This window comes from Lampetra planeri, chromosome 18 (assembly GCF_965212315.1).
Source record: "Lampetra planeri chromosome 18, kcLamPlan1.2.h2, whole genome shotgun sequence".
Taxonomy (NCBI): domain Eukaryota; kingdom Metazoa; phylum Chordata; class Hyperoartia; order Petromyzontiformes; family Petromyzontidae; genus Lampetra; species Lampetra planeri.
In genome coordinates this window covers 8,082,575-8,106,826 of record NC_136124.1, presented here as the reverse complement: position 1 = coordinate 8,106,826, position 24,252 = coordinate 8,082,575, and the positions used below count along the sequence as shown (strand labels likewise).

General features: G+C 46.1%; 1 protein-coding gene across 2 annotated transcripts in view; it reads left to right on the top strand.

The window, feature by feature from the left end:
- The window catches only part of LOC144723598 (nesprin-1-like), a 50,184-nt gene extending 26,513 nt beyond the window's left edge, over nucleotides 1-23,671 (top strand). The window contains exons 12-24 of one of the 2 annotated variants that reach the window (XM_078602460.1): nucleotides 4,650-4,837; nucleotides 7,644-7,794; nucleotides 8,185-8,367; nucleotides 8,700-8,837; nucleotides 9,358-9,549; nucleotides 10,608-10,926; nucleotides 11,912-11,980; nucleotides 13,012-13,157; nucleotides 14,021-14,138; nucleotides 14,641-14,858; nucleotides 15,762-16,091; nucleotides 17,193-17,248; nucleotides 18,329-23,671. In XM_078602460.1, coding sequence (XP_078458586.1) covers nucleotides 4,650-4,837; nucleotides 7,644-7,794; nucleotides 8,185-8,367; nucleotides 8,700-8,837; nucleotides 9,358-9,549; nucleotides 10,608-10,926; nucleotides 11,912-11,980; nucleotides 13,012-13,157; nucleotides 14,021-14,138; nucleotides 14,641-14,858; nucleotides 15,762-16,091; nucleotides 17,193-17,248; nucleotides 18,329-18,602 — 2,382 coding nt within the window. In that variant the 3' untranslated portion in view covers nucleotides 18,603-23,671. The remainder of the gene's footprint in view (nucleotides 1-4,649; nucleotides 4,838-7,643; nucleotides 7,795-8,184; nucleotides 8,368-8,699; nucleotides 8,838-9,357; nucleotides 9,550-10,607; nucleotides 10,927-11,911; nucleotides 11,981-13,011; nucleotides 13,158-14,020; nucleotides 14,139-14,640; nucleotides 14,859-15,761; nucleotides 16,092-17,192; nucleotides 17,249-18,328) is intronic. The other variant, XM_078602461.1, reaches the window with a different exon arrangement.
- The last annotated feature ends 581 nt before the right edge of the window (nucleotides 23,672-24,252 follow it).

The following is a 24,252-nucleotide window of genomic DNA, read 5'->3' as shown; positions in this document are numbered from 1 at the left end:
GGCGTGGTCTTGGAGTTCTGTGGAAAATAGGAAAGTATGACTCCGTACTCGTGTACTCCAGGGTAAATCAGCAGCCATCAATGGTTGGTGCTGAGCCAGTGGTGGAATTTTGGCAGACAACGCCTCCGTACAGATGACCGTACAGATGACCGTACAGATGACCGTTGTTGACTTTCCAGAAAGTGGCGATTATTATCATTGACCCCCACAGGGATTACGATAATAATCGTAAGGCTGATGGTGGTCACTGCATTTATTATAAGGGTGGTGATGATAATGACAATGATAATTATCATAATGGTGGTAAGGGGGATGATGATGACTAAGGTTGATTAATGCTCATGACAGTGATGATCATTACAGCAATGGTGATCATGGTAAGAACGGTGTGATGATGATGATCATTATAATGACGATGGTGGTGGCCTGATTCGACCCCTGACCATGCATTGAACTTGCTTTTCTGCTGATCGTGAGACACAATGCACCCTGCCCACAGTGCCATATGATCGGATTTCATACAAAATTGACTCACATAGAGCTAGTCCACTGGGCACCACCCTGAACTAACAGTGGAAAATGAAGCCGGCTGTAAATAAGTGACATCATCTCCCAAACACAACACCACCACCACCAGCACCTGCACACGCATATGCACTTCGTGCCCTGCGTATGCCGGCCAGGCAAACATGAAGTATCCAAAGGGCACACAGGTGTGCAACTGCTGTTTGCCATTTTATGGTCACCGTTTGCTACCTCTTGGGAGGAAAAAATATTTTGGTGGTGGTGGCTATGCACGTAGCAATGTGGAAGCAGCAAGGGTTGGTGGATTGCGCAAAAGTTGTGAAGCTCCCTTCCCGAGGGCGTCGAGGAGGTGCCCGTACTGTGACTCACCAGGAGAAGGCAGCACAGCGTGTGGCCTAGTTGCCATCCATTTCCGTCTGTACGGGGATAGTGTTTCCCCCCTTGCACGTGTGGGTTGCCTCTGGCTGTTCCGCTTTCTTCCCACTCGTGTAAACACTCACGAATTTAATGTCTGAAAATATCTCAAGTAAAATCCCAATGCAGCAGCAGGATCCCTCCTGAAAACGAGTCCTACAAATCAGCGTGGCTCTGCTGGATCATTAAGTAAATTAATCATTCAATAGAACATTGTCTACGCCATCATCATTATCATCAGCTTCAGCCATGGTCAATCCACTGCTAGATGAAAAGCTGCCACCAACTCTCACAATCTTGCAATGTAACAATCCGCCTAACGCCGCCACATGAACCGATTTAATCGCTCAATCTCCTCTATGGACGTCATCTCTGGCACGTTCCATTGCTAGGCTGCCACTGTTATTATTGGAGTGCAGCTCATGACAGTCAGACACAGTGGTTGCAAACATGTCTATAAACAAACATCTGGTGGGCTAACTTTATTCAGTACTCAAAATAACTCTTAACCAACAAATCTACGAATCGCACCAAGACAAAAAAAATCCCACTCAGCACTGGTAGACTTCAGATGCGTTTTTAAGACTTTAATCACTGAATTGAGGTCTCTAACCTAACATTGACTGGCAATGCAAACCCACCCCAGTTAAGCTGAGAAACACAGTAGGTGTTGTTTCTCTGCTCTGTTGCAAAAATAAGCCAGCCAAATCAGGACCCTTTAAGATGGTCCATTGTATTCTTTCTTGAGAGGGATTGAAGACACACCCATTCGACATGCTTGCATTCCTGCAAGAGGCCTTACCTTCAGTCATACCATGGCCAAGTTTCCCAAATCACTCTGACCAGCATCCAACCTGCCTCTCAAAGCGGCAGCATTGCCAATGCAAACCCAAAACACCAGTCCAAACCACCCCACCATGAAATAAAGCCATCGTTGCAGCCTCTTGGATGTGGCCATGCTGATATATTTGATAAACTTTCACGGGGTGGCGTATTTTATAATGGACATTACGATTTTTAAGAGCATCGAAAGGATGTGAGAATTGCGTAGATTAGTATTTTTAAAGGAAAGGTGTAAACCGATGGAAGGAAAACAAACAGGTTTTCCTTCCATCGGTGTCGGGGAGTGGGTGGGGCTGACAGAGGGTGGGACAGGGTGAGAGACAACGAGCCCAGCGTGGCACAAGCTCGCTCACCCGTTGGCTCGTTCGATTGCGCTGGGGCGTAGTCGAGACATAGTCGAATGCCACGGCGCGGATGGAGGGAGGAAGTAAGGGGGTGGCGATGTGGAGGGGGTTGGGCGTGGGAGCCAACCTGCACCTGTATCCACGTGAACAGTATCCCTAGCAGCCGGCTTTGCTCGCTATTCCAACCGCCCAGAGGAGGGAGAGTGGTAGATCGAGCGAGAGAAAGAGAGGGGGGCGCACAGACGTTCCCGAGTGTGGATGTGACAAGACTGGCGATTCTGCGTTGGGATGAAATTAATTGTGGATACGGCCGTGCGACGACATGGTGCCTGGAGCGTACTTTGACTTGAGTGCATCGTAGCTTCGGGGCAAGTTGGGATTCGCCTGCAGGTACGGTAGTGAGATGTTGCCTCTGTTTGCTTACGCTGTACGGTAATTGTTGTGTGTGTGTTTTTAATGCGGGCTGTATGTATGCGTGTGGTGGCAGGTAATGGATGCCCCTTTGTACTGGATGCATGGTAAATTGGTCGTAGTAATAATAATAACTATGATGTCATGGAAAAAGGGGCACTGAGATGCTTGCTCTGTGTAATAGCTAACATCTCCAAGACATTAACAGTATTCTGTGAAAGTCATTAGACGTGTTGAAAAACAGAATAACTTAAACGTACAATCAGAAATCAAGCAGCAGAGTGGCTCACAATTGTAAGGTTTCCAGTTAAAAGCCCGGTTGGGGGTCAACTCAGTCCATCATAATCTAGGATTTAAGCTTTCGTGACTGGAGACATTATACTCATTATTTTTTTCGGTAAAGTCACGTATGTAGAAATAAAATGAAATTAAAAAAAATTAAATTAATAAAATTTAATTAAAGTCCATCATCTCTCCGGGGCCAATATGAATACCACTTTGCGGGCAAGTTAAAAGTGGTTGTCCTATGGATAGGTTCACCCCGGCATCATAATGTGGAATTTCCACCACTGGCCTAGGGCTGCATAACGTAGATGAGCACTGCCTCAATGCTCATTCGGAATCCCTTCTAACCTTTTTTTTCTGACAAGCAGAAAAGCAATCTCAGTGCAGATCAAAATGAAGTGTCGAATTCTGACTGCCGTAAAGTTTGCATATATAGCAAAGTTAATGCTTATTTACGGCCTCTCAAAGTCCCTTATGACGGCTGCACGTTGGATAGTAAACAGTTTGAAGTGGGTTTTTTTTTCCTCTCCCCGAATCGCCCCGCCTGTGCGTGACGCTGGTCACGTCCGTCACGCAAGCGTGGGCTTGGCGCCTTGACACTCGTTCGGTCAGCGAGGAGTGAGCTTTTAGCATTGGGGCTCGAGTGAACTTCGCCTGTGGTGTGCACACGGTCTTGTTAGGGAGTGTACTGTCCCGGCACGATTTACAAGGGAGGCGTTAGAAAAACATATGAAACGCAACATCAAAAAACCCCGCAAATTCCCGTCAACTGAAATGCATAAACAGGGGTCTTTTAAATGCATATTTAAAATCTATAAATCATTCATGCGTCGTTTTTTGAAAGGCGAGTCTCGATAGATGAAAGGTGTGTTTGTGCGTAATTATATTCGGCACCTTTTAAATAATGGAAGACTTGTGAAGCGCGTCGAGATTTATTTGTCTTGCCGAGGGATGGGATTGCATGAAGGCGAATCGCTTTGCTAGTCAGTTACCACGTAATAGCGGGACCCCCAACCCTCTACTCACAATGAGACACCCAAGCTCTTTAAGCCGGCAAGAAGGAAAATGGGACCTTTCTCTATTGAGCTGCCGAAACAGGTGCACCATTGCCTCCAGAGCGTGTTTGTGCAATCACGCACAGGGATTCTTTTGTGAGGTGGTATTTGATTTGGTCCCACTGCAATGCGATCTTATTACTCTTGTGGCCTGCACACGCTTACATAAGGGCCACTGTCGCATCGCAAATCTGTGCAGTCCTCTTTCAAACTGTACCCCGTTTCGAACTGTCCCCAGTGGATTCAAGAGCGTAAACAACGGGCAGCAAGTGATGTGTGAAATACAGCCGAGGTTCCTGCTCAAGGGAATTTCTCTTCCCCGAACTATAATCCACACGGACTGAAATGTTGCTGTTAGGCTATTAAGCCTTGTCTAGCGGTACTATAGGTCTTTTTTCGCAAGTGGTTTCCCTCGTCTCTGTGTTCCCACATGACGGTGAACAGTTTCCATCGTTTAGAATGCCAGTCTTAGTTTTTTTGCCATTTCCTCCTAATTAATTGATCTTGTGATGCAATTCCGATATTGAGATTGGAATGTTGATAGAAAAAAGGAAAACAAATGCAGATTCACATTTGGGATCTCAGCGGTGCTGGCTCAGGGATTTTACACTGTTAGACTTCAGAGGCATCCGACCACCTCTGCTTCTCTTAACTAAATATTTTTTTGTTGTCGTAAACATCTGGTGTTGACTAGAAGTTGGTGCCCAGGAGGAGGGATGGGGTTGTGCGGCTCGTCTCGCTGGTCCGATCTCTCTCCGTCTGTCTCCCGCAGGAGCTGCAGAAAGACATTGAGGAGCACAGCGCCAGCGTGTCGTCGGTTCTGGGCGCGTGCGGGGCCCTGCTGCAGGATTGCGACGCGTGCGCCGGCAAGGCAGAGAGCGACGGTCTGTCGCAGGCGACGCGCGGCCTCGAGCGGCGCTGGAGGAACATCTGCGCCACAGCCATGGAGCGTCGGCTCAGGTGGGGCTTCCGTTCGTCCTGCGCCAACCCCTGAGTTTGGGAAGAGCAGTCACAAAGTATGAAGTGCTGCCGACTCGCGATTATTTGGTATTTGGGGTAATAGGGCGGAGGGACTGCACAGATAAAACAAAAATGTAGATAATGCCAAATCTATTTAAATCGAGATGTACTTTTTTGTTGTTGCAAAACTAGCACTGCCCGTGCATTTGCGTGGGATACACATTTGGGGTGGGGGTAGGAGGGGGCGTAACGTCAGTGTGATGTCGGAACCCAGCTCGACGCTGTTGGATGCAGTGGCGTCATTGTGCAGATGTGGGTGGTGACATCAGCACCGTGCACTTGCCTGCCCATGCGCCAGCAAAACTTTTTTTAATTTAGTATGACATTTCACCTGGATAATCACTTGAGATGGAATATCTTATTTGCACAACATCAATCGATACTTAACATATTTTATTTCGTGCCTATGTGAAATAAGAGTGACGACGTAGAATACATCATCTGTTTTTATTGTATTTTTAAAGTTATCTATTTACTTGCCGACGTGTTTGCAGTCATTTAGGCTCTGAGTCACATCGACTGTGAATCATCTAATAATAATTAAACCAGCATGCGTAAAGATTTAGTTTTTAAAAAAGTCCACGTGGACGGACTTGTAAACCCACTTCTTATACTGCCATCTTGGCAACTCAGTTTTTACAAATCTGTGATCCACTAACCTTTTGCCTGCAAAGTGCTGCTTCTCTTGAGAACCTTCCGAAATTTCAAAGCCCATTAATTCCGAGCACTTTACATTGTGGCACTTTTTTCTGGTGAAGTGGGGCACAATTTGGAAAGTTTTTACAAGCAAATAAAAGTGAAATGTTGGCAACGGCACCGCCATTGAGCCTCGCTATAACAGCATCGTGTTGTGCGAACCGTGTCCGGACCGTTTTAATTAATGCCGTGTTCACGACTGCACACATTGCTGTTTTGGCCACAGAGGGGTAACGGAGCTGCTGGGCACAGCGTGTACCTGGCCGTGTTGTTAATCGGGGCCGCGATGGAGTGTAGTCGCAGATCACAAAGAGGAACGAAAGCTGAGCTCTCTCACCATTCAGGTTTACCTTGGAGGCACGAGCAATGCTTCAAGGGATCATTGCTGCTATGTTACATCCAGTTGTGTCACAACCGGTTGCCACACATGCCAATACGATGCCGCTTGAGGTTTTTTCGACGATGCCACCGTTTTGTGTTTCTTAAGATGGACTCAACGCCTGTAGTGTTTTCTTATGATAATGTACAGCTCTTTGTCAGTCCACTGCTGGATGAAGCCCCCTTCCACATGGCGTGTCGGTGGTGGGGGTTGTTTGACCAGACGACCCAAAGGCTGGTCGCTGTGAGTTGTGGGAAAAAGGCGTCGTGGGGGTGGTGGGTGTCCAGGACGGTTCAGATATTGCCCGCCACTGATGTTGGCCGAGACCAGGAATTCAACTCTGTTCACCAGGTTCTTAGCGCAGCGCATTAACCAATGTGTCACCACTCCACTCTTAATGTTTTATTGCTTGTGGTATTTTAATGGCTGAAGCGTACGCTATCTATCACGTTTAACAAAAACATTGAGAACCGAATGTGCTTGAAAAGACATCGTAAATAAAATATATTATTTCCGTATTTGCAAAAATTCTAGAATCAATTTCGTAATATAGTTTATTGTGATGGGCAGTAGGGGGCAGTGCAACTAAAGCTACTTTTGCGCTGCATATGCCACCAGTGCTGTTCATATTCCCCAACCATATCGACCAGCAGGGTGATCTATGGTCAAATAGCACGACCACACAGCATGGGGAGGCCCTCATTCAGTATTGGATTGACAAATGGGCTGTATGTGCACATAGCTGTTTAAATTGTGCATTTGAATTGATGCCAGCATATCATGACCCACTCCTGCGAATGACGGTCAGAGTTTCTTTAACATCCGTTTTACTGCAGTCCGTGCCTTTTTAGTGGAAATGCCATCTTTGCACAGCAGGGGTAATTGAACCGTCACTTAGTCACATATTAACTTTAAGATGTTTTTTGTTCATGTTTTTGTTTTTTGTTTGTTGCGGTTGCACCCGATTCACAGGGCTATGCCTAATAAATGAACTTGAACTCGAATGCAAATGGTCCTGTTGGTGAGATAGCAGAGTACTTTACTGGACAAAGAGGTGGCCTCTGCCAGCTGCCACACCACCTGATAGGGGGCCGTGGGGGGCAGGGTCCAGCGAGTCGTCGTACTCTAGCGCAGCCACTTGCGCCTGCGCAATGCGGAGCGCGCCTCTCTTCGTCGAGTGCCCTCTCCTCGAGGGCTCTCGCCTACCGGCTCGCTCACTCCCTCGTTCACTCGCTACAACTGTAGCGAGGAGGAGGCGGCGGCGGCGCCGATCGTGAAGCGCGCGGACCCATGCCGGGGCCAAAAATTGAAATGATATGCCGAAAATCGAGGTGATTTTAATTACAATGCTTTTACAATACAATTTGGATGAATTTAGCGTCTAAATACAGCTGCATCTCAATATGGTGTACAAAACAGAGTTACGTGCGCTTGTAGATGGTAATCTATACAAAGATATTCTAGAGAATAGACCGTCAGTGACTCTAGCTGCTATATATGGACATTTCTGTAAATTTTTGGTAACTTGCCAAGTCACCTTTTAATTAGTTTTTGGAGTCTTTGATCACCCCCTTGGATGGAGGTGCTGTGGGTATATGGTACCTGCTGCCCCCTGGTGCTCACCCGTGTGCCATATCGGGTGCGTGCCCCGTTACCCGTGCCCGCTGGCAGGATTGAGGACACGTGGCGGCTATGGCAGAAGTTCCGGGAGGACCACACGCGGTTGGAGGAATGGCTGGTGGAGCTGGAGCGCACGGCCGCCTCGCCGAACTCCTCCTTGGTGCTGTACACGCAGGCCAAGGAGGAGCTCAAACGCTTTGAGGTGCCGCCCCCCCCCCCCCCTTCAACCGTGGGCGCTCGTGAGCACTCGTCACTCTACAAGCACGGATTTTACACCGCACACGGTCATCAATACTCGACGCACGACAGCCGCAGACATTCAACTGGTTGTATTTCAATGTTTCAACAGTGGTGGTCATAGGAAGGAGGGGCATTATAAGTACAGTCAAAGTCAAATGTTTCCTGAGTGCATTGGGCGGCGTTTATTGCTCTTGATAAAGAGGGCAGCAGTCGCGATGGCACCGCTGATGACTTTATAAGCGACGCCGCCAGCGTCAGCATTGCCGGCGATCACGATAAAGCCGGTGCTGATGCCCGATGTCCCCTGCCTGCGATCACCACCACCCCCGCTACCACACCCCACCCCATCCAGGGCATCCAGCGGCAGGTGCACGAGAGCCTGACGCAGCTGGAGCTCGTCAACAAGCAGTACCGACGGCTGGCGCGCGAGAACCGCACGGACGCGACGTGCTGCCTGCGTCGCATGGTGCTCAGCTGCAACCAGCGCTGGGACGATCTCCAGCGCCGCGTCGCCGCCATCCTGCGCCGCCTCAAAGTGAGGGCACGCCAAGACGCGGACCGCACGGTCGCGTCGCTCGCTTCTGGTCCCGGGCTGAGATACGGCCCTTGGGCAAGGCCAGCCCCGAGCACACAACCACGGTGGCTGCTCGTGGGTTGTTGTTTTTGCATCTTGTTGGAATCGGTATATGCTTTATTTTTGTAAAAAGTGTGAGAGAAGAGGGGAGTACGATGAAGGCGTTTCACTCCGAATGACACTCACGGGCCTTGTGGTCTGCTGCATGTGCTTCTTTTTCCCTCGAGTTCTCTGAGATGTGATCTCCCAATACCTTCTTCCTGTCTCCCTGCCCCGACACCACGCCCGGTCAGCACTTTGTGAGCCAGCGCGATGAGTTTGAGACGACGCGCGAGAGCCTGGTGGTGTGGCTCACCCAGATGGACCTGCAGCTCACCAACCTCGAGCACTTCTCCGAGTTCGACCGCGAGGTCAAGCTGCGCCAGCTGCGGGTGAGACGCCTGCACTGTCCATCATCTGATCACGTTTCCTTGAATCAGCCGTCCGGTAGGATCGTCTTGATTTCCGCCTTTTGGCGTCTGTCTTTTTTTTACGCTTTACAGCGAAGGTTGAAAGTGCTTATGCGCTAGCCCTGCCCATTTATCTGTCATCAGCAGGGTTCGCGATAACTCTCATAAAGAGAATCCATTATATATTACATTTGAGTGAGTTTTGTTGCAGTTCGGGACTTAGCTGATATAAAACTTAACTGATATAAAATGTATCAAAGGGTTGCCCATCACAGTACAAAAATCCATTACAAATAGATTAGCTTTTTCTGCCAAGGCGATGGCATCGCGCTTAATGCTCCTGCCTAATTTCTCCATGACTTCATTGGGTGTGACGTCATCTTCGCGACGTCGCGTATCACGCGCCGTGTGACAACATCTCGTTGTGCGGCTTGGAAAGCGTTACACGGTCCGTGCGCGTGCACGATGTTCCATCCTTGTTTGCGATTGTCACGGCCCGCAGGCCTACCAGCAGGAAATCGAGCTGAACACGGCACGTATTGAGGAGCTCATCACTCACGCTGAGGAGCTGATCCAGAAGAGCGAGCCGCTGGATGCCGCCGTCATCGAGGAGGAGCTGGAGCAGCTGCGGCGAGATTGGCAGGACGTGTTCGCGCGCGTCGAGCGATATCTCACTCGCATCCACGGCCTCCTGGTGAGCGATGCTCTCTCTCGTCGACACGGGCGGGCGGCCGGGCCAGACTTGTACCCCGCAGTCGCGGTCTGGGTTCATTCAGGAGTGCAGTGTGAGGTCCACCGCTGTCCGTACGTCAGACAACACTGGATATACAGATCAGCCACAGCACCCTGGGGCTACTTTGTGGACAGCAGAGGGCAAGCAGAATCTGTATGGTTGTATACCATGCTCCTAAATTTGTGCTCAGTGCATTCACCAATCAGGAATAGTAAAACACGAACTCTCGCATGGATGGCCTCTCATGGCTCGCAGACCTCAACATTGGCGTTTAGCTCCTGAACATATTTTACATATGCAAGGGTTAGTATAGAACCAACCTACCCTGAGCAGCATGGTGGAGTATGGTCAAGTAATCCCCATGACCTGCACGGTATTGGGGCAGGCCCTTATCCAGCGGTGGATTACCAAAAGGGCTGTTCATGTACAAAACCACCGCTTGATAGATAGACCATCCGTACACCCATCAAACACTCGATATGTGCAGACATCATATATGTACACCAGCCACAAGCCACCCACATATATAAGCTGTCAAGTACCAGCCACGTAGTCAGAGTCATGTCAAAGTGTCTCCCTGTTAATTGCTCTTGTTAATCCTGATCTAGTGGTGGATATTTCACATTCCTTTAATGGGGACCTTTCTCTTTACCACAATACATGTGCACGGACATCCGTGCTTGTATCGTCACATGCATGCTTGAGGTTAAATTGCATGCGGTGATGGTGTCCATTGTCACCTAAAAAACACTGCCGATGAAGGCAAGGCCGAGACCAGCTGAACTCTCCTTCTCTTCCCTCGTTATATTTCAACTACTCGCGCACGGAGAGCGATGGTGAGAGATGAAGAGCTGGAAGTGGGATTGGATTCGATCCGATGGGAGTTTTAGCTATGCACCTGCTCTTGGGCAATGAACTTGTGAATACAAACTTAAGCAAAAGGGGACGACTGTTGAGAGGCGTGCGCATTGAACTGAACACCGCGCCGCCACCGCACGGGGCCTCTGAATTGTGTGCAGGTGGTGGTGACGGACGATGACGACGATCAGTCGGACGCCGAGACGGAGCCGGAGGAGCTGGACGGGGTTCCGCCGAGCGTCGACGGCATGAGCGTCGGCGTTGCGAACGCCCCGATCGTGGGCTCGGTGGGCGATCCGTGCCTCTTGCGGCCCTCTGCCACGCGCAACGCAGCGCTCGCCCACCCTTCGGGACGAGACACGCCAGCCAGCCTCGAGTGGGACTACCAATTTGACATCACCCGCATGGAGGGGGCACCTGAGAGAGGGGAGGAAGACGACGATGACGGGGGATATGATGACGCTGATGGCACTCTTACCGGTACGTGGGGTCAAAGGTCGGTCAGGTGCCAGGGGTCAAAGGTCGGTCAGGTGCCAGGGGTCAAAGGTCGGTCAGGTGCCAGGGGTCAAAGGTCGGTCAGGTGCCAGGGGTCAATGGCGATAGAAGACCCTCTGTTTCTTCACAATACTTTCTTAACCACCAAATTGTTGAATGTTGAAACCCAGGTCTCTGTTAAAATACATTGATCTCATTGAATATATGATTACAAGTATGTAAATGTATGCGCATGTCCATGTTGTACTCCTCGGTTTTGGGTATGAACATGAAAACTCTTAATTGTTTAACGAAGCACTTCACCAAAGTCTAAAGATTAATTATGATGTGATTTGTCTAACAAGCAAGCCTTATGAATCTCAGCACTTTTTCTCAGGGAAACCTTGCATTGAAATTATTTGATTCATTTCTTTTTAAGGAGTGATTTCCACGTAGGAGGAACCAAAACACTCGGAGGAAACCCATGCATATGGGGTGGTAGCACTCAAAAATACAAGCAGATGGATTTATGAACCTACTTTCCTCCAAAGCACCTGATTACAGCCATGCACCACTACGCCCTGCTCCTGTGACATCACTTTTTCTAGTAAAATTTTCCTCGGTTACAGAAAATACATTCATAATAATTATCTGCTTAATGTTTACATGGAACGAGCTGAGCCACACGTTTCAGCTCTTCGTGCACTGCAACATCGCAACGTTGGAAAGTGCAAACCGTTGACATTTTATACATTATCCCTGGGAACGTCAGTCATCACAGACAAACCCGTTGAAGTGAAATCGCATGCCGTTTTATCACCGTTTAACAAATGCACACCACTCCAAGGCTGTCGACCCCTGGACAAACCTTCAGGCTGGTACCAGTCGCGCAGCCTCGTCCCCCAGACTCACACACAGCCTTGTGCTGGGCAGGGCTGCAGGCTGTGTTGACAGCCCAGGATGTGAAATTGTGCGGGTTTTGTCCTTTCAGATATAGCTGTCACTGAGACTCATGAGGCCTTCATCGCTCAGACAGAAAGTGTCCTCAGGACATCAAGGGGTATGATGCAAGGCACAGCGGGCGTTGCGCTCTGCATGCTCATTGCCAACCACCACTACTCGCCCCCGCGTCCCCCCCCGGCACCAGGAAAGCGCTTTCCATCCAGCCTCGTGCCTGGCTAGGCAGGTCGGATGGAAATATGCCCGGCAACCTGGCTTCCTAATTCCCATGCTGTGTGGCATCTCATTTCAGAATAACCCCTTGCAGTTTTATAATGCAACTTTACGCACGGCCTGTTTACCAGTCACTAATTTCTGCCTCTGTGGGGTTACTGCAGCTGTTTGTCAACCACGGTCATCGCTGCTTTTGACGTTGGTTGTCGGTAATCATCGCTGTTCATTAACATCCACTGCCGACGTTACCCTTCGCTCATGCTTAACTGCATCATCGTCTTCGTGATCCATACTGTGAGCTCCAAAGTGGGATAAACTAAATGTGCGATATCAAACGTCTGCTCACAACTGGTAACGTAATGTCAAGGTAATCCTGAGAATGACAATGTCAGAATACTGCATTTTATAGATTTGATGATAATGTAAAATGGCAAACGTATTATCTATAATGAAAGCGGCTATCAATTTATATCGGAATTTTTATAGTTTTGGGATCCATAAAATGAGTGTCTGTTTAAAATGCATGCGTTGTGGTGTTCTTAATTTTCTTTGTTCTGGGGAGCTATATTAATCTGCCCACAATTTATGATAAATGCTGACATGGCCAACAGCATGCATGAGAACATTTGATACAATTTTCAATTTCTTAAACTAATTTCTTACACATGTATATGTTTTCAATACAGCATGTCAGCATTATTAACATTGACCATAGGTCGACCTTAATTTGTTCAGTTGCGTGAGTTCAGCCAAATTACGAAACGTGAACGGACTTCCATTTAACCATGTTGACGTCTACTGTGCTGTGTGGGGGTGCCTGCGCACGACTTGCCGATTCTGCTGCTGACGGTGATGGTGACAATGTCAGTGACGATGTCGGGGACGGTGATGGTGACGATGCTTCTGAATTAATGGCAGATGGAAACGGCAACGTCCTTGAGCTCCAGCTGCAGCAGCTGAACATGGCATTGGAGGCCACGCGCTACCACCTGCAGCAGACGGAGCACTTCCTGAGCCGGCGCACCCCAACGGGACCGGACCTGGATGGAACCTACGCGCAATACGTGAGTCCGGGGACCCGAGGGCATACCTGAGTCACTACCTCTCGATAGAACACCGCGGTCATCACATTAGGGGGGTATCGACAATAATACAGTTGGGATTTACATACCAAACTAAATGTGACCGCATCTCGAGATGCTCTGCAAAAAAAAAGTGAGCATGGTTATTTTTTTTAAGGCAGTCTGTAATGGTTGCATTTACAAACTGCTTCTCGTTTCTTCCCTTGTGGCACATGCATAATGTATTCGTGCTACACAACAAGTCCTAAACATGTGTGAAAAGTAAATGATCAGTTATTATAAACACGATTCAATGCATGTATTTTGGTTCCCAATATTATTTTGCTTTAATTGGCGTAATTGTTTAAATCGTAGAATTAACTACCCACCGAGTAAGATCTCACAAAGCAACTGTGACACAACACATTTTCAGAAATAAAAAAATGTTCATCGAATTCTGCCGTGATGCTCCTCGGTCAGTTTTTGATGAGCAGTCGGATTCATTGCTTGGACAGCTCGAATGCACTGCGAACGCTCTTAACTTACCGCATCATAGCCTCATCCTCTCTTCATGCCGGCCCCAGGGGAATGAAGCATTATTTGAACCCGCAGTCTTTTATGTGCGAGCCGCTCCACCTGCCACTGGCCTACCTGGCTGGTGCACTCTTGAGTTTAATCGTCACGAAGATTTTACTCATCACACTCGTATAACGACTGCTTGAATTCTAAAACCCTGAACCGTGGTGCTACGTGAGGACTGATAAACAGGAATTCCTTGTGTGGCAATTGTGTAGTGCATGGGAACGGTGTGGTGCATGAGAATTGTGTGAACGAGCGGAGTGCCTACCTGCCGCATGGTCTCGCAGATGCAGCTTCTGACCGAGTGCCAGAGCAGCGTTGAGCGCGTGCGCTGCATGGGCGAGGCCTTAATGGAAGGCCAAGAAGACGGCAGCCACTCCACGGGCTTGCAGCAGCAGCTGTCCGGTACGCAATGTCGTAGCTGTTGAGTGTGAGCAGGTGGTGCATCTGCACCAGGACCCCATGGGTTGGACTACGAAGAGGGAGAGGAATTGGACAGCTCCTTCCGCCTCCTCTCTCAACTTGTTTAGACGCGGCAAATTTTTTATTCTCTTATTTCTTTGCATATATGTATTTGTGTGCACGTGTTTGTTTGTGTGTGAACCCGGTGACCTGATTTCCATTCTTGCCCATTCCCAATATCAGTGGCCAGTGATATATGAACCAGTCCCAGGCTTCCCCTAGGTCACCTCAGCCTTAAATGAATACCCGGTGCATTATGTAAACATCAGTGCTGGGTAGGTAAACAGGGCCAGGTGTGGTGTTGGCTACAGCACCCACACGGACACTGTGGGGGGAGGGGTGGGTGCTGCTAACAACAATAGCCCCATCATTCTGTAAAGTCTTACGGTGATCTCTGTTTTCTGACTTGCATGTGTGTGCCTGTGTGGCGCGTACCGGAGCGCAGGCGTGTTCGAGCGTTGGGAAGAGCTGCGCGAGCAGGCGCAAGCCAAGGAGCAGCGCATGGTCACGCGGCTGCAGCAGTGGCGGCAGCTGGACGCGCAGGCGCACGAGCTGGCGCTGTGGTTGGACGGTGCGCAGGCCACACTCGGCCAATGCCGTGCCTCCACAGCTGCTCACTCCCCACAGCTGTCCGCCTTGCAGCTGTCGCTGTCCCAACTGCGGGTAAGCACGCGGTGCCTTTCACGTCGCTTTGTGTTCACTGTACGTGGAGACTCGACCCAAACAACAAGAACAACAGGTGTTATCTTGCGCTTATAAACCTCGTCGTTAGCAGCAGCAGCAGCTGTGATCTATCCACTGCTGGATGAGGCTTCCCCAAGACATGTCAATCTCTCATGGTCTTGTGATGCAGCGATTTATCTATCTCCTGCACACGAGCCGATCTCAGCTCCCATTCTATTGCCAATAGGCATGCATTGATTAAAGTCAATTATTACACTTATGATACATGCACTGGGATCATGCATATAAAAGTCACTTAAACATTTCGATTTAAAGCTTTCGTGACTGCAGGGATTCATCTTCTTGGTTCTTTCGGTAAAGTCACGTAGAATGGAAATAATAAAATAATAAAAATAAAACATCATTAAATAATTTCACGACGTTTCGACCACAACGCAAGCAGCCGTCCTCAGGTGGAGAGCAGGTCTGTCGAGTAGACAGTCTCATTCATTATTATTTCCATTCTACGTGACTTTACCGAAAGAACCAAGAAGATGAATCACTTAAACATCACAAATGAGACTAACAATGAAGACAAATCGTCTATATTCAAGGTGTTGTTGCATTTTCCAAAATGCGATTGTCTTCGGAAGTATTAATTAGAGATATTAACGTTATCTTCCGAGCCGTATGAGAGAACCTCACACGGTGCATGGCGTGATGTCCTCTCACACAGATGTAATCCGTTAACACTTTCACCCACACTTAAAAATTGTTGGAAAGAAAACGAGATGCAAAAGAAGTTGCATAGAATCATCGTCATCTCAAAACATGACAATTCAACGGTCCGTCGAGTCACTTGATTGGGAGGTGTTTTTTTTTGTTTTTGCACGTGGTGTGCAGGAACTCCAGGAGGACGCGGAGTCGCGCCGTCCCCTCGTGCTGTCGCTAACGCTGGGTGCGCGGGAGCTGGAGAGCTCCTGCGGCGACGGGGATGAGGAGGAGGAGGAGGAGGGCGACAACGATGACTCGTGGTCGAGCACCGACAGCGAGGCAGAGAGCGCAGCGGCGGCGGCCAGGGTCTGCGTGCCGGGGGTCCGCCCGACGGCTGGGCAAACCCTCCTCCAGCTCCTGCCCGACGTTCTGTGCAGGTGGAAGAGGGTGAATGGCAGCCTCGAGGAGCTGGAGCACACGCTGTTTGACAACATCAGCAACATCCACGCAAGTCGTGAGGTGCGTTTGGGGCCAGCATTTGCAAAGATAATAAAATGTCAGCGTTGTGAGACGATGTTAACGATGATTCTGGTAAGGACCATTTAAATAGTTTCCTTGTTTAAGGAAGCCATTGGGCTGCGTTTATGTACGTTGGTCGTCTGATGTGCCATCATCAGCCATGTCCTCTCCATAGCTGTATACTACTTCTCACACTGTCATCACCCTTCTTGGGCCCCCGATGCCACAATTCGTAATCCATCGCGCTCCTGCGAGATGAATCTCACCGCTACATCAACTTGGTGGTCTTCCTCTTGGATGTGTTCCATTCTTTGGCTGCCTTCCATTACACGCCTTGTCCATTGGCCATCTTCACTTCTAGTGATGTGTCGTGCCTGAGATGACGTCGGATGTGGAGATGGAGCGATGAACACTCATGTGCTTGTGTTCGGTGAATTTTTGTATCACACAACTGTAAGAAATGCTAATGGCTTTTCAGGACTTGTAGTAACTATTCCAATAATTATTATAATGCGTATTACTTTATCCAGCAGTGGATTATGGTTGACGATTTTCAAATAAAAAATTAGGCATCATGCCACGATTTTAGGTTGATATATTTCTCTGAGCTTTTTATAGTCCTGATAATTTTGCTCCAGCATCTGCTTATTTTATGATGTTCACAGTAATTGCATCTTATCACAGAGCTCTCTCCCTGGCAGTATTCACTTGTGACGTCTGGAACCACCATCCCGTCATCTGAAAAGTGATTTGACTTCCTGGAATACACGAGTAGCTATAGAGATCCGCTTAAAATCCCCCTACTAGTTTTTAGATAGTATTCTTCGTGTGTTATGGTTCCATCCCGCTCACTGCCAGCTGCCATTTGTGAATTACCTTTAATCAGCCTCCGTTTTACTGCTTCGATGCTCCTACTTTTTGCCTGAGCCACTGGTGGCACTGTTTTATTTCCATGGCAGTGATCATTGTGTCTCTTGGACATCCACTGTTGACTTTATGTACTCATCTTATCCAACCTAGAAGAAATGTAGCGGTCTGTGGAGTAACTTGAATAAAAAAACACAATGGAAATAATCGTATTGTCGGATGTTTTCTTAACAGATGAAAAGAGACAAGGGCAGCCATCCAACAGTGAATATCGACCATCCAGTTCACAGGTATTCTTCACTCTCGCCGCTACTGTGCAATGAAAATGAAACCATTCAATGTAACGTAGTCATGCTATTGCTCCTTTTAAATTAGATGTCCTGTGCTAATATTACAATTAGAAAATGTGTCTTCATAAGCTCTTCCAATTTATGTTTTATTGATGCAAAGTATTAACTGAATAACATCGAGAGATGAAAAAAATCAACTCTTCTCAAAGTAGAATTCATGTTTCAATGTTTGCATGTTCTCAATCATTATATGTATCTTCAACATCGCATTCCCCTAATTTTCTTATCACGGCATGTAACGATGCATTTGTGCATTGATTTTAATAATTTATTACAGTCAATGTGAAGCATGCACTGATATATTTCGTATCGTGACCTACGTAATCGTGGTTGTAACTAAGATTTGTATCTTATAACATCTATACCGTGGCAGGACGCCCAACAAAGAAACCCTAACAGTTCATTGGCTCTTCCTGCTGAAAGAAATATAATCTCAATCCATGATACCTGGACTGAATTGTGTACGATAATTGTTTGGTGCTTATGCAACCGTACGCAAACAACATGTCAAATCTTCTTGGTTCTTTCGGTAAAGTCACGTAGAAGGGAAGTAATAAAATAATAAAAATAAAACATAATAAAATAAAATAATTCTCACGACGTTTCGGCTACAACGCAAGCAGCCGTCTTCAGGTGAAGAAGACGGCTGCTTGCGTTGTAGCCGAAACGTCGTGAGAATTATTTTATTTTATTATGTTTTATTTTTATTATTTTATTACTTCCCTTCTACGTGACTTTACCGAAAGAACCAAGAAGATGAATCCCTGCAGTCACGAAAGCTTTAAATCGAAACATGTCAAATGTCACATTTGGGCTAAAGGAGCAGAAAAAAAACTTTGCAGACGATACAGAAAATTGCAAAAAAATAAAATGAAATGAAGATAAATGTATTACCAATTCAAATGACGGTTCATCATTCGTTCCATATATATTTTCTTGCAGTGAATGCCTCTGCGTGTTGCGAGATGCGCTAATTGGCGTTTTGTGTCTGGACGTGTCAATGCCTTCGGTTCTCGGCAGTCTACACAGCGGAAGCAACGCTGTGGAACGGGGGGCGTCAGCAGCGCAGAGCTTGGCCCCGGCTCGGAGCGCAGCGAAGGAGACGCCGGGGTCATTTGCGCGGCGCGTCGTGTTCGCTTCGCTGCCCTTCCAGCTGATGCTGCTCTTCACGTTGCTCCTGCTCGTGTGTCTGATGCCCTCCACGGAGGAGCACCCGATCTGCGCCCACGTGAACAACTTCGCCAGGTCCTTCCACCCGATGCTCATTTATACCAACGGGCCACCTCCAACGTGACAGCCCCTTTGCGCAGATGGAGACGCACACGCGCACACGCGCACACGCGCACACGCACAGACGTCATCGTTCAAACGTGTCTCGAGCAGCGTCGGCACCTGTTATGCAGTGATCGGTCAGGCTGGGATCTGGGAGTTGTGGCTGTGGGGGTACAAACTAAATACAACATTTTAGTTTCTGTTTAGATAGCAACAGATCTGACAGTTTTCGGTCAAATTCAAACGGTGCATCCCTGAAAATCACACAGGAAAACGGAAGCATTACATACTGTGCATCAACTTAAAGCATGACTGTTTCACTATATATGCAATAAACCTGCCTAGTAATTTTTTTCCAATATGCAAGCACTGGGCGCATGTTGTCTTAATCTACAAACTCACGAATGAGCAACATTTCCTAACTATTTGGCCAGCAATGCCTGTAACAGGAGATTTGCGTCAAGGTTGCATTGCATTATCAGATACATTATTCAACAATAAAATATATTTTGTATGACTTGTTGGCCACTCGGTAAACTTGCGCGTTCTTCGGTGCACTCCAATGTACGTCGAGCTCGCGTGAAGCCACACTCAACAATCGCAGGTGAATTGCCAATCCACACCAGGCGTAAGTACAAAGGGGTGAGCACACCACCCTCATCGGATTGCTTCGTGACACACTGAAGAGACTTACACTCGGGCAAGGCCTCAATTGTTTCGCAATTACATTTATAAAGAACTGTGTGGAGTGGAGCCAGTGGTTTCTTGTTTTCATTTTCAGTTCAAATTCTTGTCCATAGATGAATGCAAAAATGTTTTAATACATGCACAAACTCCATTGGGTTAATTTTCTTTTAATTCAACACTTTAAAAACTTTCACCAGCAATTCTGACTGCAGACAGCCAATTGATAACATTGTGGTGTCCACGCAGCCTCGCAACTGCAGCCGCCTTCTCTTACGACCAACGGTCGACACCAGGAACGGCAGTAATTTAGAATGGCATCTACCATTGCCGTATTCTAAATCTGTAATTTCAAACTACGCCACATGCCTTTGTCTTGTGAGGGACCTACAGAAATCACAGGCAGCAGTCACGAAGAGTTGGAATGAGGTTCAAAACTGCGTCTTAGTCACGAATGTTAAGCCTGATTTATATTGATGGCCACTGACTTCTCCAGGCATTTGATCTCTTATCAGAATGTGTATTTATCCTGGAAGAATCCAATGACCTGGAAGCTCTTCTTCACCGCAAGTCAGCAGGAATCTAAAAAAACACACACAGGCTCCCCCCAGGGCATCATTGAAATATACAATACCCCATCACGTGATCTCTGAGCAATTATTTTATCAAGGACAACTCTGAGCCCAAGTACTATACAGCTCGGCCCAATTCGGGAGCCCCATTCAAACACTTTGGGTCTCGGGCCAACAATATAAAACACTGATAAAATGACAGCTCCTAGGTCACATGACAGGACTGGCTAAATTGTGATGATGCCCTGGGGGAGGCTGTTTTTAATTATTTATACGTGGCGTGGGTTAGAGTTGACAAGTCTGGAGAAGGAGTGTGTCGGCAGGCAGTGTAAAACTCTCACAAAGCAAAGCCCATGTTCTCATAAAATCAGTCAAGGGCTACTGTTTTAACTTGAGATCCATCTTGTTTAAATATTCTTTGGGGGTTACATTAACATTTTTAATTATTCACAAGATGACTTTGTTTTTAAAATATGTTCGTATTGTGTGATTTGATTGAGTGGGTTTTTTCTGCTTCTACATAGCCAGTCATTAAGCAAAGTAAATCAATTGTTAGGTGAACACACCGCTAAAACTCAGAATGGGCTCAAACAGTGCAAACGCATGACATTACAATTGATGCATCTGCCACCCTCACTCTAATCCCCTCCTCCTGGTTTGCAAAATGTGCCACGGCTGCGTTAACCCCCACATGGTGCTCGTACAAAAGGCAGTCTGTACGCTTGCAGTTGTGCCTCCTCTTAAAGCACAACAGCCTTTGCACGTGTAAAACACTCACGGTTTGAATAACGCTGACATTGTACACTGTCAAAACGCGCCTGTGTATGTATTTGTATAGATATTTATAAAACTATACCGTAGCCTGTATATAACTGATGACCAATACTTGTGTTTTTTCATTTCAGTATTATCAGCATTATAAAAATAGAAGATATACACAAATTGTTGTAGTTATGGGATAATTAGTTTTGTAACTTTAATACAACAAATCCAATAAACACTGGATCGTATCAATTCTGAAAAACAAGTTCTGTAAACGTTTGCTTCCCTGATTGAGGGTACGAAACAATGAATCGGAATGTTTCAAGATGTTTTTGTCTTTGTTCACCAGGCTCTTTTGAGCTGTTCTTAGGGCATCAGATTTTTGGAGCATGGCCCTTGTGTGGCGTTTTGCATCACTAGCTCATCTCATACACCGGCTGTCCTCTGCAAGTCACATTTATTTGTGCTGTAAATGTGTTGATATTTTTTTAAATAAATGCTGTGTACATAATGCACATGAAGGAGTACGCGTACGCCATCATGAATAACATTCTTTTTTTGGTGAGCGCTGTTGGATAATGAGGATTGCAGAAGGACTTGTTCTCATGAATGAACATGGTGTCTGTCTGGTGATGAGCATTAGTGTCTGTGGAAAGCAGGTGAATACCATGTGTTGTGCAAGAAACAAGTTAAGTTCTTGACATGAGGGCAGATCTCAACTCCATTCTTCAGCTGCCATCGACACAATGCAGCATTTCTCTTCGTCCAGCCTTCTGCATTTATCCTGTGCTATATATACCGGATGGTGTACTGTAGATTATCATTCGTGTTTTATTTTTTATTAAATGTTCATTTCCATTGTCTGTTGATTGGCACGTGAGAAAAGCCACAATGCGGTGGGTCCCAAATTTGGTGTTGAGAAGTGCTCACCTCCATCATTGTGAAGACGCAGTGGAAATCTGTGACAACTGGAGGTCTAAGTGATGACACATGGGAGTTCACCACGTGGGAGTGAGGAGCATGCTCTTCACCACCTACAATAGTTTTTGTTTTGATGTATTTGTGTGTCAATGGTAGCTCACAAGTCTGATGGATAACTTTTTCTACGTGTGGACATTTGTGAAAATCCCACTTGTCTTTGGGCTGTAAAATTAATTGCTGCAATAAGGTACTGTTTAAGTGTGCGTACTTCATGGCTGTTGGTAAGCCGCTTGTAGTGATTTGGTAAATGAATAACATACAATTCTAGATTTGAAGCTTTCGTGACTGCAAGGATTCATACTCTTAGTTCTTTCGGTAAAGTCACGTAGGTAAAAAAGGAAATTAAAATTAATAAAAAAATAAAAACAATAAAATCATTGTTTTTATTTTTTATTAATTTTAATTTCATTTTTTATCTACGTGACTTTACCGAAAGAACTAATAACATACAACTTTAATATCCCTTGGATCGACCTTAATTGGATCTAATATAAATTCCGTAGACATTTTCGAAATGACTGTAAATGTATTCAAAGCTATTTAATGAGTTGAAGGACTGTAAGGAGAATCGTTTCTCAAACATATACTATACCTTTGTAAAAACATTTTGCTATGTTTATTAGTGATTAGCTGATTGTGGTTGGCCCAGGCTGAAGAATGTTGAACACTAAACACATGGCTCAGAATAAGCAGATCATAAAATGTATAGATAAGGTTCATAATATCAGTGTTAAGAATTATGAGCTTTCGCCCTGGTGAGAGATACCAACCTTAAATGTATCTTCCATGTATTGAAAGCTGTGGAAATCAATCAGAAATAAACCGATTAGTGACTTGAATTGAATTAATACTACTTCCAAGTGTAATGACAAATACAGCAGTTCCAGTTTTGTTGGAAATAGTTATATGAACTAAGTACCGTAACCAGGGTGATGTTTGTTTCACAGTGAAGTTGGGAATGTGAACCTTGAAGCGTTCTTTTAATTGCAAAGTGTTTGACATGACATTTATTGAAAGCCAAAGTTTGAATTACATCTGTGGTTCATGGGTTTTCACTTTTCCCATGTAAGTTCTAGCATTAAGCCTTTTTGTTGCTGCCAATCCTTGAGTTAAACATTTGTTGTTGTTCGTGAAGTCACAAGGTATTTTATGGCAAGAGGTCGCGTGTCACCTCAAATGACCTAACCCCCATTACGTGACATGCGAGAACGTGAAAATGTTTTGATGAGCAGATCACTCTGTGAAAATCCTTGTTGTGTGAAAGTACTGTCATGCTAATTGTGATGGAAGCACATGAAAAACATGCATTGGTTCTGATGAGTTTTATTTTTTCATAGTTAGTATGAAGCACAACAGCTGTACATAGGCCCACACCAGCCCACAAGGAGCCAGGTCTTGACGTGCACTACCTGCCCTGTGCCTTTTAGAATGATGGGCACTCATATGAGCTGCACAAATTCCAGTCGAGGCATGGACTCATTACAGTACAGTACTCTACTTAGGTTTTCTATAACCCCATGTGCACTGCTGGCTCATGGCCCAGCTCTCCATTGTGCCCATCATGGCCAAGCTTCAAAGTCCACCTCCCCACTGAAAAGTCCGATTAAAACAATATGACCCTAAATAAGCAAAGGCATTGCAGGCAGGATTGCCTGCAAGTGAGCAAACGACTTTGTCTACATGTACTGTATGAGTCTATGAATCCCAATATCCTAGCTTTAGGCCCAATGTTGACCTAAATTCAGGCTCCTTTACAATAATTATTTCTAGAATTAGTGTGCCATAGCTTTTTCCTAAATTTACGATACAAGACCTGGTGTTATTTTCCACCAAAATTAGAAAGTTTTTTTTTGTTTTCTGCTTATTCTGACCTGAATATAAAAAGTGTTGTGAAAAATGTGAGATTTATGCAGGTTGTAGAACACGGTACAATTAGCCAAACAAGTGTTTTTAGACACTGTAATTCTACTGACGTGTAATATGTTTTTTTAGGGAAATGTTTCCAATGTATTTTTTTGTAAATGGTTCCAAAGAGATTGCAATGTACTGTATGAGATGTCTGCACTTTGTGATAAAAATTAATTAGCAGCAACTTCCTGTTGTGCGTCTTATCTATTGGTTGTGCCTATATAATACATGCCTAAATCAAATACATCCATCACATTATCTTTAACATTGAACACTTATAAGAGAAAACATATAGGACTCACTCTCCCCCTTATCTGCTTTCGTGTAGCGGATGTTGTTGGTGGACCGTTTTCGCTTATCTGCTCGGAAAATTCAAGATATCTGTAATTTCCTGTGCATAATGGAATGAAAGTGCCACCGCGGACAGGTGAGCCGTCTTTTACTTCAAAATATGCGGAGAATAGCATGAATGTATCACTTGTGTGAGGCCAAAACTTGTGCGGGTGACTTCTCTGATCCGCTTATACGGATAATACGAATGTGTAGATAACGAGCGTGGATCAATTGAGGACATGTTTAATTATGTATGCTACTAGCAGATAATATGGCTGTGTTGCTTTTGGGAAATATGAACGTTTTTCTTTCATCTTACAATGTAAAAAATATTGGACCAGGATTTGTGTAGTCTTCTAAGGCATGTATTGAAGACAAACACTTTTTTTGAGATGGGACTTGTGAATTGCTGCTGGCTACTTAACAGTTTGG